The sequence below is a fragment of the Carettochelys insculpta genome, chromosome 3 (assembly GCF_033958435.1).
Source record: "Carettochelys insculpta isolate YL-2023 chromosome 3, ASM3395843v1, whole genome shotgun sequence".
NCBI classification, from domain to species: Eukaryota; Metazoa; Chordata; order Testudines; family Carettochelyidae; genus Carettochelys; species Carettochelys insculpta.
The window spans coordinates 102,477,007-102,494,651 of record NC_134139.1 but is presented as its reverse complement, the minus strand read 5'-3'; the positions used below and the strand labels follow the sequence as shown (position 1 = coordinate 102,494,651).

Below are 17,645 nucleotides of genomic sequence, written 5' to 3'. Positions count from 1 at the left end.
AGTTTATTAAATTTTAACTTTTTGTTTTTAAATAGTTCGGGGATTATATGACATTCTTCCCTGAAAAAATATAAATACAATCTTTATATTTTTCATTATTTTGATTATACAGATTTATCAAAAACTCATCTAAGTGCTAAGTGTTTTTGATCCCTTTTCTATGTCATCTTTAAGGGTGCATTTATATTACAGGAAAGATGGACCCTGCTGCAGTCAATCTTTCAGAGTTCAATTTAATAGGCAGGTGCTAAACTGAATTTACAGGGAGCCCCCATCAACCACAGTTCCTGCCCCCTGTTAGGAATAAGGGAACTTGGCAGGAGTGCCAGCTCCCGTTGACCTCCCTTGGTGGAAACAGCACAGAAGCCTGAATTAAGGTACATCAACTTTAGCTACGTAATTAACATAGCTGAAATTGCGTACCTTAATTTGACCTTCTCCTGCAGTGCGGACTTGCTCTGAGAAGTTAAGCATTCTTTTAGGATTACTTTGTAACAGCCAATATCAACTCAATTCCTATCAGAAAAAAACTAAAAGATAATGAATGATTATTTGGGACAAATATGAAGCTACACAATCTTATGAGGTAAACACGCACACAGGCAAACCTGAATTCAAAGTGAAAGAGCAGTTCATATCTTGTTCAATTTGTTTCATCAGCTGACTAGTAACTGATCAAAGTCTAGCAATTTAGAAGTTTTCAAATATTTAAAACTTTTTTTCTAATTAAGAGGAAAATTATATTCCTTTAATCTAACTTCAGTTGCTCATTGTTAAAAGTTAACAGAGGAGCTTTGCAATATTAAAAGGGACATCTTCACCAGAAATTTAGTACATCAATGGTAATATCAGCTATTGTGCCATCTCCTCTTCCCCTACTTGCCATTTTGATGGGTTTGCTGATGGTTTTTCTTCTCTCCATTAATTTGTGAAGTACTCACAAAGCTACTAAAGGAGAATGACTAAACAGGAACTGAAAGTGACTTTCCACAATGTTGTGAAATGCACAAATAATCCAAAAAAAGATTCCTTGATAGACAGAGCTTTTCACAACACAGCCTCACACCTGGACTATCATCTGGCTCATGCATTGATGCAGAAACACATGCATGCACTCCCTGAACAGGAAGAGGAAGGTTAGTAATTTCCCCAAAGAAGGTATTAGAAACATGAATGTGAGCAAAGATTTCACGGCACTTAAAACTACATGTCACCTATAACTGTTCTTAGGACACCCAGAATTATGAGTCACCTTGTTACCCTGGCCTCTAATGAGGAGTATTCTTACAGTAACTGGGTGATAGCTCCCTGACACAACTAGCCCTTAGAGCTGTGACAAGTAGATGCCCCAATCTCCTGCCTCCCAACCCCATAAGGCTAACCCCACTCTGGCACCCTACCTCCCACCTAGCCCCTCACCCTCAGCTCATTCCCCAGCAGCTCCTGCCCATAAAGTGAACCCTCATTTTTGGCCCCACCCTAGAGGGCCTCACAAAATATACTAGCTCCTGGCCCTCAGAAAAGTTAATTTGTCACTGGGGGAAGCCCTGGGTCTTGGCACTTTCCTCATGGGGATGGAGTAAGATGGGAGGAAGGCAAGTGTTGCTCTCATTTTATTTTCTGTATCTACGTTGGGGGTCATGTCTGGGAGCTTTTTCCCCCCCAGCCCCCTTGTCAGTGAGGGTTTTTTTGTTTGTTTGTTTGTTTTTACTTCTCACTTGTGTGTGGCCTGCCAGCTGATTTTTCTGTGGGCCAGTGGCCCCCCCCCCCACTCAAAAAAAGATTCCCTATCCCTTAGCTAAACTCCATGGCAGAGCTAAACTCCTGTCTCCATGAGAGGCAGCAGCAGCTATGATGTTGGGAGAAGCTCACCCACCAATATAGGAACGTCTGTGCCAGTTCTTAAGTTAGTACAACTTACATATGGGTTACTCACTTCCCTGAGCAATATATTTGTGAAAGGCCTGCAAGCTGGCAGAAGCTTAGGCTTGAAAGCACTAGTACACATTCATGCCTCCAATGTTGCAAAAGACTAGCCTGATGTGCTGACCCACCACCCACATTTTAGAGTAGATTTAAAAATTGAGCTCACAAAGACTGCACAAGAGCAAAGAACTATAAAATTAAATTGATAGTACAACAGAGTAAGACAACTTCACCTGTGAAGGCTGTGGTCTTGGAGGCACTGCAGGGGGGTAGGCAGCTCCAGTTTGTTGCTGTCCTGTGAAAAGACAGTTACTGAATGACAGTTGGATGACAGGGCTATTCCCATACACTAGGACAAGTTCATTGTAAATATGATGAACATATGTTTAGCCTTCCACTCTGCCAACATGAAAATCAGCTGCATTATCCATGCACAAGCTGTCATAGCTCGGACATGCCAGAATTGTACTGTAGCCAAGGATAAAATGTGTTAGCTATAGTTAAGATTTAGGTAAACTGTAAGAATTAATGTTATAAAGCAGGGCCTACAGGTCTCAGCTTAGCCAAATCAGCCTTAGGATAGGTTAGCTACATTATGAAGATGAGGTAGTATAAATAAGTTAAGGCTGCCAAATCTGTGTCTGAGATGATATCATGTCTTGAAAATAATTGCTGAGTTTGGATAATACTCTGACACCACAAGATAACTGTTGATAGCAGGGTGAAGTGTTGGAAGCTTCCTTAACATCACTGTTAACATTTTTTACTTATCACCATAGTAAGTACCAGAACAAATGAGTTAGCCTGTGCAAAACAAAGGGCCCCAAAAGCACTGGGGAGTGTAAATTTAAACAAGGGGTTAAAAAAAACCTGTCCCTAACTATACACGTAACCCTGTAACAGATCACAAGAGCTGTATCCTAGGCTATGCCCTTGCAGGGGGTAGGGAAGGATATATCACTATGACCACGACTAATTGTGGTGGTGGTGATTAACACTTGGGATTTTTCACCATGGCACGATGTGAGAGTAAACCAAATATTATGCATTCTGAATTGGTATCTCTCCTTTACTAGATGGCAGGATGTACTGTATGGCTAGCTATTACAAGAAATGATTATAGAAAGAGAATGATATAGTCTCTGTTATATACCTCAGGGTATACTTTCTGTTGATAACATCTCTGCTATAGTTAATTTTGTGGGTCTGACTCTCACAGATTAAAGTAGGTGTAAGTCCACAGCTTGGGGTGGGTAACTGTTTAAAGCAACCCATATCCACAGCACTGTTGCTGCTCTGGTCAAACATAATAGTCAAAAGAACAGAGCAAGAGATTGAGACTCAAACCTGGGTCCTGCTCCTCATATTTTGAGAAAGCTTTTCTACAAATCAGCTTTTTTCCCCCATCAGGGAAAAAAAAAACAACAACTTTTCATAGTGGTTTAAGATCATAAGATGAAATAAAGAGCTTCTGGCAACAAACCAAAGGTACTTGTAATAATTCTGAGGCCTGGTCTACATTAGGGATCAAAGTCAATACCAGATACACAATTATAGCCATGCTATTTGCATAGGTAGAATTGACATATCAGGATCGACTTTCTTCCCTGGTGCAGATCAGGGATCTTTGGGCTTGCACTGATGTCCCTTACTCTACGCATCAGCGGGGAGTACCAGGGTCAATGTCCAAGATCAATTTTGCTTATCTTCACGTGTGTCAAAAATCAATCCCCAGAAGATTGATCGCGGCACGCCAACCCTCCCCACAAGTACAGACATACCCTAGGACTACACATCTATGAACACCACCATTTCCTTAATCTGCATTTGTCAAGAACTTGTACTGCTTTAATTTGGAGATACTGGAATGTGCAAACCTCCTATGGCTTACATGCTCATGTTTTTCTACTTTACTACATTGCCCCACATGTACCAGCATTTTCTAGATAGAAACTTACTGTTTAAATAAAGTTGATTAAGCCTCTATTTTCCTTTAAAAAGGGATCTACAGTTTAATAAAAGTAATTAGTAGGTTTAACACTTTCACTTCAAGCCTAATACCATCTATTTAAAAATAGTCAACACTTTCTCCAGACTATAAGTGGATACCAAACAAAACAGCGAGTATGTGGATGTATAATGTACCTACCTGGAGTTACTGTAAAGGATCTATTCATATCTAAAGATGATGATCGAGAATGTGAAGGATGAGGCCTAGGAGGGGGTGGAGGTGGTGCAGTGTTGTCTGGAGATGTTCCTGAATGTGACCTGCAAAACAAGTAAACCTCTGTAGAGGTTCAGATAGCCAGAACAGTAGAAATTCAATTGCAAAGTGCAACCCAAAGGAAGAAATCTTGTTTCAAAATCAGCCACCACCAACTCATTTTTCCCCAATATCCAGCCTAGATGGGTAGTCACTATGATCGGAACTTTTTCAAAAAAACCACAAAACTTTCTGTCAACAGCTTGGCTAGGAATTGTTTTCTTACTCCTAAATGGGATGGTGTCAAAGACAGTGAATTTCTGGTAGCTCTGCTGCACTCATATGCAAGTCCACCATGAGCATAATCAAGGAAAAGACGTCTCAGTGCAGTTTTGCAAATATTAATTCAGCTTTTCCATCTGAAATTTTTGTTATCTAGCTCACATGATTTGGGTCTTGAAAAATGCTGCCCTTATTTTTGAGTGTTTTGTTAAAATTTTCTTGTTTTTAAAGGGAACTTGATATATCAAGTAGAAGTTTCCCATGACTGAAAAGAGTTTAAGAGCTGACTAGGTAATTCGTGGCTTGTCACTTTAATCAAACAGTGCTGCTCTGCTGAACCAGAAATTTTAACTTAACACACATTAGCCGTGTCTACACGTGCACGCTACTTCGAAGTAGCGGCACTAACTTCGAAATAGCACCCGTCACGGCTACACGTGTCGGGCGCTATTTCGAAGTTAACATCGACGTTAGGCGGCGAGACGTCGAAGCCGCTAACCCCATGAAGGGATGGGAATAGCGCCCTACTTCGACGTTCAACGTCGAAGTAGGGACCGTGTAGTCGTTGCGTGTCCCGCAACATCGAAATTGCAGGGTCCTCCATGGCAGCCATCAGCTGAGGGGTTGAGAGACGCTCTCTCCAGCCCCTCAGCTCAATGGTGGCTGCATGGAGCGGCCCCTTAAAGGTCCTCTCCCCCTCCCTTCCTGTGCAGGAAGCTGAGGGAACATGCAGGCGGCAGCCCAGACACGCGGCCAGCCTACACATCCCTCAGCCACCCAGAACAGGGCCAGCACCTGCCATGGCTGCCCAGCAGCCCCCCCAGGGGACCCCCCCCAAGGGGAGCCAGAGCAGCCAGGCGGGCAGCCAGACTGGGAAGCGGCAGTGGGGCCCCTCCTGGAAGGAGGCCGAGCTGCGGGACCTGCTGGGGCTCTGGAGCGAGGAGGAGGTGCTCCAGGTAATGGGGAGCAAGAGGCGGAACGCGGATGCGTTTGCTCGGCTGGCCGAGGGCCTGGCCGCCCAGGGTCACCCTGCCCGCACTCCTGACCACGTTAGGAGTAAGGTTAAGGAGCTGCGGCAGGGTTACGCCTGGGCCCGGGATGCAGCCAGCTGATCTGGGGCTGCCCCCGTCACTTGCCCCTTTTACAGGGAGCTCAGGGACATCCTGGGCCCCCAGCACACCTCCTCCCCTCCGGCCACCCTTGATACCTCGGCTGACGAGCCCCAGCAGGCCCTGCAGACGGAGTCCGCCCCGGAGGTAAGCCCTGTACCCCGGGGACCCCCCCTGGAGCCCACCCCCGGGCCATCATGGCAGGAGGAGGAGGAGGGGGGCTCCTCCTCTGCAGAGTCCGGGCTGCAGATCCTGCTCCTGGCCCTCCTGGAGCAGCAGCCGGGCGTCTGACCCCCGGGGATCTTTGGACCGTGGGAGTGGACCAACAGGTATGTACCCCCCTCTGGTGTACACCCCCGGGGTTGAGGGGCAGGGGTAATAGATATGTGCCCAGGGCCCCCCACATGCCCATGGCCCCAAGGACAGCAGGGCCATGTCCCTCACAGGAGTGCATCAGCCCCTGCCCGCCCCCCGAGCACGACAGTGCCATTCCCCATCCCCAGGGCAGGGGGGAGCGGAACCTCTAGGGTCCCCCGGGAGAAGGGGGTGGGACACCCCACAGCAGCAGCATGTGATGGAGTGGGGGGAGTGCAAAAGGGAGACTCAGGCTAGATATGAGCAACAAGCTGAATAGCTCCCAGGGGCAAAGGATGATCACGGGGCTACAACTAGCAGGTGACACCTCTGCCCTGAACAAAGAGGGAGGAGCCGAGCTGGCTTTGAATCGGGGCGGGGGCCGCAGGTAGAGGCTAGGGGAAGGGAGAGCTAGAAGGCAGCCAGCCTGAGGAGGGAGAAAGCTACACCCCAGAGGGGCACCCCCTTGGGGTCTTCTCCCCAGGACGGGTTGGAAGGACTGTCTCTGACTGCTGTACTGTCAATCCTGGGAGAAACTGGGCATCTGTGGCCTAAGAAACCTCTCCTGTCAGGCCCTGCTGAGTGAAGTGAGAGTCACTCCCGCCAGGGGATGGGGTGCAGCGCAGGGGGACCCCTGAACCCCATCACAGCAGCATCTCCTGGGGACGGGGATGGGGAACCTGCAGCACAGGGGTAGGGGGACAAGGGCCACGGCTCGGGGCCCACACTAACACCTGTCTCCATTCTTCTTCCCCACCTCCTGTGTTCCGCAGCTGCACCATCGGAAGGACCGGAGAGCACCGGCGAGGCTTCAGTGGTCCCGGAATCCCCTCCAGGGCCATCGCTCCAGGCCAGCCCCTCGGTGGAGGACCGACCGGCCCCACAGTGGGCAAGACAGCGGACCCTGCAACACCACACGGCAGCAACGGACCCCCAGCTGCTCGCCATCTATCGCCGGCAGCTGGAGGTCGTGGAGCAGCATCTGGGGTGGAGCAACACCGCCTCCACCTGCAGGAGCGGGCGCTGGCCTGGCGCCAAGAGGCATGGGGGGCCTACATGGAGACATTCAACTGTCTCATGGACTACCTGGCCCCCCGTGCCATGCCGGCCGCCGGAATGCCCGCCCTGCCCTCTCCACCCGCTGCTCCGCTCGTCGCCACGCTGTCCGCCGTCGCCCCACCACCTGCCACTGAGGGCTGGACCACCGAGGGACACCTGGGGCCAGCTGAGACTTGCCGGACATATCTTCCGGTCCACCCAGCCCCCAGCCAGCCCCGGACAGGGCTGCGGCCGAGGCGGGGCTCCCGGCCGCCCACCCCCAGTGCCGGACTATAGGGGCGTGGGGCCCAGGACATGGCCCCCGCCCTCCCCCTTGTATATAGTTGGACTTATGTATTTGTGCCCCCCCGTTTGCCCAGTCCCCCCCATGTAAATAGTTCTCCCCATCCTTGCAATCCCTGGTTTTCTCTTTTTTGTTACATGTAAATATATGGAAACTTTTTTATTATTCACTCATGTTATGGTTTAGTTAGTAGGTCTTGTACATAGTTTTGTCGTTATTAGTTCAAAAACCAGTTAAAAAAACAAAACCAGTTTCATTTTACCAACGAGTGCGTGCTTTTATTTGTCCAGGAGAAGCGTGGGGGGGTGTGTGCTGTTGGGAGCTCCGTGGTGTGGGCGTAGGGGCAGAGAGTGTTGTGGAGGAAGGGGGGGGGGGGGCGCAGTGGGGGGCCTGGCAGAGTTTACCCCGCGGCCTCCTCGAAGTGGGCCCACAGGGCCTCCCGGACCCAGGTCCCTTCGGGGTCCACCTGGCGACTGGGTGCAGTGGGTGGCTGCACGTCGCCCCTGCCGGCTTCCACAGCCCAGCCCTGAAAAAAGGCCTCCCCCTTGCTCTCCACCAAATTCTGCAGGGCGCAGCAGGCACCCACAATCTGGGGGATGTTGGTGGGGCCCGCATCTAGGCAAGTGAGGAGACATCTCCAGCGCCCTTTGAGGCGGCCAAATGAGCGCTCCACCACCTGGCGCGCGTGGTTCAGGCGCTGGTTGAAGCGCTCCTGGCTGGCAGAGAGATGGCCCGTGTACGGGTGCGTGAGCCAGGGCCGGAGGGGGTATGCCGCATCTGCGATGACACAGAGGGGCATGGTGGTGTCCCCCACAAGGATCTCCCGCTGGGGGATGTAGGTCCCCGCCTCGAGCTGCCAGGCCAGCCCACATAAATGTCCTGGAAACGGCCCCGGCTGTCCACCAAGGCCTGGAGAACCACTGAGTGGTAGCCCTTGCGGTTGATGTACCGTCCTCCACGGTGTTGCAGTGTGCGGATGGGGATGTGAGTCCCATCCAGAGCCCTGAAGCAATTGAGGAAGCCCAGCATAGCAAAGCCCGCGATGGTGGCATCTGGGTCCCCCAGCCTCACGAGCCTGTGGAGGAGCATGGCATTGATGGCATGCACGACCTGCAGGGAAAGCACATGGGAGAGCACCAAAGAGGGGTGAGCAGGGTGTGCATGGCCCAGCCCTGCCCTGCCCTCCCCACCCCTCCCCTGCCCTGCCAGGGCCCACCTGCCCTTCCCCCCACCGTGGGTTCTCTTACCTCCATAAGGACAGCCCCGACGGTGGCCTTGCCGACGCCAAACTGCTGTCCCATGGATCGGTAGCTGTCTGGAGTGGCCAGCTTCCAGACAGCGATGCCGACCCGTTTCTCTACTGGGAGGACACACCGCATGGCAGTGTCCTGATGCCTGAGTGCGGGGGTGAGCCACTGGCACAGCTCCATAAATGTCTGCCGGCTCATCCTGAAGTTCCTGAGCCAGCGGTCGTTGTCCCACTCCTCAAGCACCAGCCGCTCCCACCAGTCGGTGCTGGTGGGGTAGCTCCACAGGCAGTGGCGTGAGGCGGGGGAGCGGGTCGGGGTGCTGCAGGGTTGGGGGTTGAGCCTTGCTCCCCTGGGGGCCGCTCCTCCTCCGGTGTGGCAAGGAGGTGCTCAGCTGCCTCCCGCATGGCATGGATCAGGGCGAGCCCTGCTCCTGCCGAGAGGACTGGGTGGACCTCTGGCTGCTGCTGCTGCATGTCCATGACTGCGTCGCCCGAGGTCTGCAAGCCTATGGCTCTTCAGACGGTGTGCTGTGTGGGCTGAGTGTGTCTGGGAGGGGCCCTTTAAGGAAGCGGCTAGCTGTTGCCCCGGAAGTGCTAGTCCACCCTGTGACCCTGTCTGCAGCTGTGCCTGGCATCCCTATTTCAATGTGTGCTACTCTGGCATGTAGACGTTCCCTCGCGGCGCCTATTTCGATGTGGTGCTGCGCAACGTCGATGTTGAACGTCAACGTTGCCAGCCGTGGAGGATGTTTAGACGTTATTCATCGAAATAGCCTATTTTGATGTCGCCACATCGAAATAGGCTACTTGGAAGTAGGCTTCACGTGTAGACGTAGCTATTATGGGCAAACTGGCACATTTGCTACATAACAATAGGAAACAGGTTGCCTACACAACTTTTGCTTGTTAAAACAGTCACCATAAAACTTTAGCCTTTCTAATGCCAGTTATTAAACAGCCAAAAAGATCACTGGAATGGGGAGAGGTATGATATTTTACCACCTTTGATAATACTTCTGTTATTACCCTACTGACCGTTGCCGGGTTACAGTACTTCCAATTTGCTCTGGATCTGAAGTATAGGAGTCTGAACTGCTGTAACCATCTGCTAGGAGAATGAAAGTACAAAAATTAATACTGCAAAAATGAAAAAAAATATCACAATTGAACTAGGCTAAAACTAGCAACAGGAAAAATTACCTTTTATACTGCATACATACGTTCAAAAATACATATCTTACTGTTGTACTTTCCTGTAATGTACCATCTGCACAGGATTTTAAACCCTTGAGTTAAGTAACTGACAGTTACCAAAGAAAGTATCAATAAAACAAAAAAAAAATCACTGGCAGAATAAACTAATACCATGCTACTACATTAATTAGTGAAGTTTATTTTTAAAAGATGAAGAGTAAGGCCTAAACATCATTTTTATTACTTTTGAACATTTTTAACACCAGAAGACCAAAAATGAAGCAACAAATGAGGATAGGATCCTCTATTTTGTGAGCAGTTTCTGCAGGACTATGGTCTACAAAGCAGAGCACAGAAGGAATGCAGCTCTTTTGAAGCCATTAAGCAATGTTCCTTTTTCAACCATCAAGCAGTGATGCCTCATGAGAGAACTTCAGAGCTGAAAGAACTAAGAAAAAAAGGATCACCTTCCACAGCGTGGAATGAAAAGTTGTAGGTGCAGCTCCTTCAGTGACTGAGGTCAAGTGAGCACCCAAGTGGAGACTGAAGGCTGGCAAAAGTTCGCGAAGGTGCATGAGCAGTGGATGGGGCATGAGATCTGTACTCTAATTTACTCTTTATGCTCTTAAAGACCCAAAAATTGAATTTGCACTTCCTTCTGTCTCACTCGTGCGCTGAGACCCAGAGGTGAGAATCCTACAGAGATGGTATCCTTACACTGAGGAACGTTCTCACCTGCCTGCCCGCACCCTTTTCTTTTAAAAAGATTACAGGTCCCTGGACCCTATGCAGTTGGACTAGACTCCCTTATCACAGAGTAAGGGGGCAGCCACAGGCATCACTGTTGCTTAGTTTCAGTTCCAGAAACAGAAAAAGTTACCTTAACAAATGTCTTGGAGCACTCAGCTGACTGTACCATGTCAACAGGTTGCTCAACTAGTTTTATCCCAGTGAATAAACACCAGCCTAGGTGGAACAAATGCTCCATGCGACTATGGAAAGACTTTGTATTACTCTCAAGGAAAGAAGAAACAATGAAAAAGTGGTAATGTGTCTGGCTGAAGGAGCTAGGGTTGAAGTTGAGAGAGAGAGAGAGAGAAATCTGAGTCCTCACTACACAGAAGTGAAGAATGCTCTAGGGAAGCCATTGCACTGTCATCTCCAACATGGAGATGAGGAGACTGTTAGAAGTACTTGCTCCACACTCATTATGAATCACCAAGACTAAACAGAAGAGAAGGAAACAGTCCAGAGGGCTTTCGTGTCTAGTAGCTGCTGAAAGAAGCCTTGTCAGAAGTAGTAGTGGCTTGAGAAAAGAAGGAAAGTTAGGGAAGCATTAGAAGATAAAAAAGTTGAGGAAAGAACCAAATGATTCCCTTGACTCTTTTAGTGAAGAGAGAGTGCCCACAAGCTCCATTCAGCCATAGGAAACCTTCCCCAGAGCCACAGATTCAGGTAGGGAAAGTACTAGCATATGGAGAGGGGGAGCCCTCTAAAATTTCTGCAGCCCAGGGCGAGCCTCCTGGTGTGGGGTGTCTTGGGGTAGTGGCTGGGGGTGACAGCCCCAGAGACTGTTCAGCAATCTCTTGACATGGCTCAATCAGTTGTGTGCCAGGGGTGGGGTGGGCAGCCCCACTAAATTTCTGTGTTAGGGGCCAGCATGATGCATGATGTAAATGACAGAGTTTGAAGCTTTCAAGAATGAGCCCCAAAAGTGTGAAGCAGAGAAAGTAAGTTTCTCTCAGGGAAGAAGTCTTCATCCCACACAGAGCAAGACATGCTGCTCTCTGGAAGCATGGTCCACACTGCACAACTGCCACGTGGTGTGTTAGGGCTAGCCCACCAGTGACACGGAGGCAAGGAATGCCCCATACAAAATGTGAAGTGCAGAAAAGAAGTTTCTTGGCCTCTCCTGCTAAATCCTGTGCAGGGAAGAAGCCTTCACCATGTGAAGAGAAGCATGCAAGCATGTCTGCAAGCATAGTTCCCACAGCCCAGCTACCATGTGGTGTGGTGGGGTGCAGGCTAGCCTGCCAGCCAAATGGGACCTTGGCTTTGGCTTTCCTGATGGGGCTCTTTTGTGACCCAGAGAAACCATGGCAAGATGCAATCGCCACGCTGGCCAGAAAGAAAATGAATTCAAATTGCTGGGTTCCGTGTTTCTTACTTCCTGCACATCTGGAGAGCAGCAGAGGTGAAAGCAGCCAGCCAGACACATTCAGAGCATTGTGGGATATCTATGGGGGCTGGTAAAAATGAATATAAAGTAATGCTGTTTGCATACTAGCACTAATTGGACACTTTAAATTTGAACTTCGCATTACAACGCATTAGAGAAGAGGGGCAAGAAAATTTGACCTAATGTTATTTGCAGTGAAGATAGTCACACTGTAAGTGCCTTAAAAAAAAATCGCCTTTATGCTCTAGTGTAGACATAGCCTAGGTTTGGACACAGCATTTGCAGCATCATGAAATTAACTGCAACAATATTTCCCTTCCCTTGATGATACTGGAGGAGCATGAGCAACTCTAAGGATGGGGAAACATAACCCTGCAAAAGTCAATTCTTAGATACCCTTAAGATTAATGCCAGTTTTCTACTAGCCTAAGTAAAATTTTCTAAAAGGTAAGTACTGCAAGAGTGTAACTGGAGAGGGAGAACGCCCCTTTAAGGTAGGCAACAGCCTACTGAGAAAGGAAAAACAGCAGTGTTCTAGAGCAGTGTTTCTGTTCCTACCCAAATTCTTCATGACAAAGTATCCAAGAGGACTAATGTCAGAAACTGACTTCTACTGAATGATATTACACATTATGAACAAAGTGAATGGAATAAAAAACCACAAGAGATGAGATATTCAGACGGATGTGATTTGCAACTAGTTTGTGTGATTACACTAGGAAAAGGGTCAATTAAATCTGTATAGGACAATATGTATACACATTTGGTGTACAGACTACTACAAATCAAATTAATGCAGCCAAGGTAAAAAGTTGACAAGTTAACTTTATATAGAAAAATCTCAGAAGTCAATCACAAAGAATTGTGGTACTTCCACAGTTTTTCAAAGAAAAACTGTGACAACAGATCTCTCACTTTGTCATACAGTTTTCTAATTTTTGAAATATCTATTGCTATTCATTTGAGACAAGAGTGGGATCGTATACTATTTAAAGCTATTTCTGCTGGAGAAAAAGAATGGTGCAATCAATTTAGATTTATGGGATTATGGCTTAGAACAAGAAAATAGTTTTATCCTTAAAATATGACAGTTAACATCTTATAGATTTAGGGTGAGATCCTGAAATGGCATAACTGGCATAGCTTCAGTAAAGTAAGAAAAGCTCATATATATTCATCTGCTATTATCTGGCCCTTAATCTTTTTTATAAAGATGGGAAAATTTTTCTGACGTTAAAATATGTTAGACATGTGTTTTAAGAATTTTCTTGCTTTTCAGGAGCAGTTTGTGCTCTCATTAGCATGGAGACACCTAGAGCAATAATTAGACTGGCATTCCTTTAAAGTGTAGTAAAGGGATTAAAACAGTGGTGCCCACCCTAACTGGACAGGAGGGCTAACACAACCTTGTTGGGGCCAAAAAGATTGACATACTTCCTTGAATAAGTGAAAATCATGAAACATAATGACAAATCACTAATGCATCAGCCTTTAGTATAATGTGTTGAAGTAGGTCATGGGCCTTGTACAATCCATGGGCTGTAGGTTGGGTTAAAAAATGCTTTGATACTTACCAACTGTATTTCCAGCTACAAATTTTGATGTATTAATTTTAGTTTCTTCTGCAAGGTCAGGTGGTTTCACAAGTAGAGGGCTAGTGGGATTAGTATGGTCTAGGTGAAAAACAGATTAATATTACCTAAAGAGAGTAGCAGTAAGTGATACACAAAACAAGTACTCATTAAAGAAGATTCAGCCCTAAACCAACATTTTGCTCTTGATTACTGTTTACCTATCTAGGATTCAAATGGTACTATTTACACCATTATAACACAAAAAACATTCAATTCATACATAGAAGTTAACCTTGAAACTTTATAATTTTAATATTGGTGTATAATTGCACTGGTTAATATGCATTAATCAGTGCAATTATAATATACAACACTTTATCCAAATATACACTCTTACAAAACACATTTCTTGTGTTAACGGCAAAATACCTGACATACACGCATCTTTGTATGTCTTAAGACATTCGTTTTGTTCTTCTATATAATATGGCAAAATTATACTCAAGTTTATAAAATACTTCAGTTTTAGGATATATTAATAAAAATGTAAGTCCTATTGTGTTAGGCACTATACATACATGACATAAGCAAGACCCTGAAACAGAGCGCCTACCTTGATTGTAAACTCTTCCAGGCAGGGGTCATTTGTTATGTATCTGTACAGTGCTTAGCAAAATAGGGCCATATTCTCTAGGTACTGCCATAATAATGTGCACTGGTATAAGACGTGACATCAAACAAAAATGTTTTTCTCTAAACAATTTTCAGTTTATATAATGCTAAGTTTTGATGCATATAAAAATAAACTTAACTTTACTTCCCCTTAAAATCATAAGACTGTCAGCTTTGCAACATGCTCTGGAAGTCAATAAATTCATCATCTGTTGGACCCAAAGGACACGTAAATTCCAGAATAAAAGGATCCTCAAATATGTCAAATACCTCACATGATCACAAACCCCAGAGTACAGCAACAAGCAGTGATTTTGGCACAAGACCAAAATAATAAGGTTTTACAATTACAACCTAATAACCTGAATTGCATTTGGAAACAAATGAGACAATTTGTTTATGATTCACTGGTGAAGTGCACTGCAAATGAAGAGTACTGGTAAACTATCCGGCAACTGCTATCTCTACTAAATGAACTTTCCAAGTGGTATGCAAATGAAGCCCTGTGTAGAGTGCTTCTACATTATTTTACTGCAGCATGAATAGGTATGAGTACTGGTGTCAAAACCTGCATACTTATTTCCATTGACAGATGCAAATGGAATATGCTCTCAGCTACTGCAGATACTAGCCCTGCAGCAAATAATACAAAAAAGACAGACACTGAGCAATAATGTACAAGATTGAGAGACTCAAGAGACATTGGCAAATGGGTCTAGAAATTGTTTGTGGAAGGCTAGCAGATTTCAAGTGGAGGAGATGAAGTATCCAGCAGTAGCAGACTAAATCTCACGCTTTAGAGTCTACCAAACAGAAGTGAGCAGCCTAAATAGTAGGTTGTAGTGCAAAGCTTTCCCAAGCACCTCAAGAACTTGAGCATGTAAAGCTGGGAAAGTTCTTCCACTCCTGACCTCGAGCTGTAGCTTGATGCTTCCAATCTATTCCAAGCAGTCTTATCTGAGAAGTAGAGAAATCCTCACAGCAAGAGCCAACCCTCTAAATCAGCGTTTCCCAAATGTGAAACATTTGCATACCCCTTTCAGGACTTCAGCCTTATTGATGTACCCCCTCTCCCTGTGGTGATCTCCTGATTTTTAATAATTTGTTTGCTGCTGCATACCACTGGTGGCACATGTACCACACTTTGGGAAACACTGATCTAAATCATTGTGTCAGAATGTTCCTTTAACTCATGAGGTCCTCCATCATGTGAAGTAGTTACACTGGTTGCATCCTCTGATACTAATGCAAGGACACAAGGCAGAATTGTTATACAAGAAAACTGAACTCTAAAAGTCATAAGAAACCATTCAATAAAATGTTATTTGAACACAGCACCTGCTTTCATAATTAGAACAAGAAAATAGCTTACCACTTCCAGTTCTTTTAAGTTCCATTTCCTGCATGTGGATTTTGCTTGGAGTCATTCGAATGGGAACTGGGTGAACAATAGCAGTATCCTGCAGAGAAGGGAGAAAAAACTTTTTATTTTAAATTATTCCATTAAGAGACGCTCTTATCTGTATTTAATGGCAGTTCCCAAGCTTATAATCATAAACAAGCACTTTTACTGAGTTCCTATGAACTCAATACTATGGTGATTGGTGGCCGTATAAAACCCTGAGACAGAGTGCCATCCGTAACAAAAATATTCTTAAACTCAGTACAAATGTAAAGGTATTTAGACTTCTCTACAGTGGTCTCCAAACTTGGGTCCCTGGTTTGTGGAAGTCTGCCAGTCACATTGTGCTATCTTTGTAGCTGTTAAGCTACATCAAAAGATAGCTAATACCTTAAATACCTTCCATTAACCAAAAGGTGTGGCTGCAACAGGTTTGCTGTATATCCATGAAACATCATACGCAATATCCACTATGAAATACTCAATTTCTTTTTTACTCTTAAGATCAGGATCTCTAGATGTAGATGTTTCGGAATGCTCCATGTACTTTTGATGCTTTGAAAATTTAAAGTTAGAATTCCATGGGAAATTTTAAGGAACCCATTAACGTCTTATGAGAGCACCATAGAAGCTTTTAAGATAACCTTCGAGAAACGTCTAACATGCCAGCTAAATGCAAATACCTGACAAAACAATGTCTCTAGATGTCAGCACAATTTACTGCCAGAAGTTATCTTCTGACAAAACTTCTGTCAACAGATTGTGGCCACACATGAAAGTGGATTGACAGACAGCGCCAAACTGTCCAGCCACTCTCCCAACAGAACGGCCAACAGGAAGCGCAGAAGAGAGGGCTGCGCAGTAACTTGGAAGCCTTGTCTGTCAGAGGGCCCCCTGGAGTGTCCCCACAGCGCTTTTTGTTGACAGATTCTGTTAGGAAAGGCATTCTGCCTCATCGGGGAGAGGGAAAAGGCTGTTGACAAAATGCTGAGTTCTGATGACAATATGTCGACAGAACATATTTTTGTGGGGATGTTCTGTAAGTTTTGTTGACAAAGCTGGGGTTATATCAACAAAACTCTTTAGTGTAGATGTAGCCAACGTGTTTTAAACTTCGGAGGGGAAGCTGCGCTAATCTGTTTCAGCAAAACCAATGAGGAGTCCTGTGGTACCTAAACACTAACAAATTTATTTGGGAAAAAACATTTTTGTGAGTTCACTGTCAGATACATGAGTAATTTCTTCACTATTAAAAATGACCCACGCTGTACTGGGAAGATAAAAAGTTAAATGTACACTGCAAATGAACACAGCATTTCTTTACTACAGTTCAAACATCGACATGAACATTTAAAAATCTCAAGGCATGAACATTTTAAAAGGATATTATGTTTTCTACATAAGCTTTAATACAGAAATCAATCTTTTATTGTAGCTATTGACGGTCCTTTGCTTCTGAATGTTCCATATGTATTCTGAAGTGTGGATATTAAAAAAAATTGTGTGCAATTTAAGTTTAGAATAGCTAGATAGAATGCTGCCCAACATAATTAAGGGAAAGTCAGTGACAAAAAGGCAAGTTTTGTTTTTTTTTACTGGTGCATTTGAAAATGGAATTTCAGCTTTCCAAAATCCAAATAATAAATTTAGTATTACTCCTTCACTATTCTCCACATCTAACCTACCTGACTTGCTTTCTCCACTCCCCCCAGCAAACTCTTTTCTCCTACAGCTACACGGGAAAAGCCAGTTAATTTCTGATTTCTCTTCAGTAAGTCATTAAGAAGGTGTTCCAGATAACTGACTCCCTAGGTCTAAAAGGCAGGAGCAAACCACGTGAAGTTTTAGCATTTTTAACTCTGTGCTAGGTTTCACTGCCCAAGATCAGAGGTGGAAAACCCCACCGCCACTAGTTTTCTTCATATATTCTGCTATGAGAAAACTAGATAATGACAAATCAAGATTAAATCGGTTTCATCTTGTCTAAAGAGTCAAGTAGTTACATTAGCAATAAAAGCAAACATGGCAGCTGCCTAATAATCTGTAACAAATCTCATTTTGCAAGCAGAGTTACTGATTGTTATCTTTCAAGTCAAGCACATGTCAAGACTAAGAAAATCTTTACTGTGTATATTAAATATTGGCTCTAGAAAAACAGT

At 45.5% G+C, this 17,645-nt stretch overlaps 2 protein-coding genes across 8 annotated transcripts in view; both read right to left on the bottom strand.

The window, feature by feature from the left end:
• REPS1 (RALBP1 associated Eps domain containing 1) overlaps positions 1-17,645 on the bottom strand; it is a 79,254-nt gene that overhangs the window by 12,815 nt on the left and 48,794 nt on the right. For 5 of the 7 annotated variants that reach the window (XM_074990470.1, XM_074990466.1, XM_074990471.1 and 2 more), the window contains 5 exons: positions 15,457-15,544; positions 13,413-13,511; positions 9,501-9,573; positions 4,076-4,194; positions 2,160-2,221 (listed from right to left, as the gene is read on the bottom strand). In XM_074990470.1, coding sequence (XP_074846571.1) covers positions 2,160-2,221; positions 4,076-4,194; positions 9,501-9,573; positions 13,413-13,511; positions 15,457-15,544 — 441 coding nt within the window. The remainder of the gene's footprint in view (positions 1-2,159; positions 2,222-4,075; positions 4,195-9,500; positions 9,574-13,412; positions 13,512-15,456; positions 15,545-17,645) is intronic. The other 2 variants (XM_074990469.1, XM_074990467.1) reach the window with 1 other exon arrangement.
• Positions 4,820-9,387, bottom strand: LOC142010114 (uncharacterized). Its single transcript, XM_074988379.1, has 3 exons — positions 9,363-9,387; positions 8,464-8,697; positions 4,820-8,326 (listed from the first exon to the last, which is right to left on the bottom strand). The coding sequence occupies exons 1-3, from the start codon at positions 9,385-9,387 to the stop codon at positions 7,617-7,619; spliced, it is 969 nt and encodes a 322-aa protein (XP_074844480.1). The 3' UTR covers positions 4,820-7,616.

Coding starts and splice junctions, on each gene's coding strand:
- LOC142010114 (XM_074988379.1), bottom strand. CDS start 9,387: ATGGTGACTGTTTTAACAAGCAAAA. Junction 8,698..9,362: donor GACTGTTTTAACAAGCAAAA/GTTGTGTAGGCA, acceptor GTGCTTGAGGAG/TGGGACAACGACCGCTGGCT. Junction 8,327..8,463: donor TCGGGGCTGTCCTTATGGAG/GTAAGAGAACCC, acceptor CTTTCCCTGCAG/GTCGTGCATGCCATCAATGC.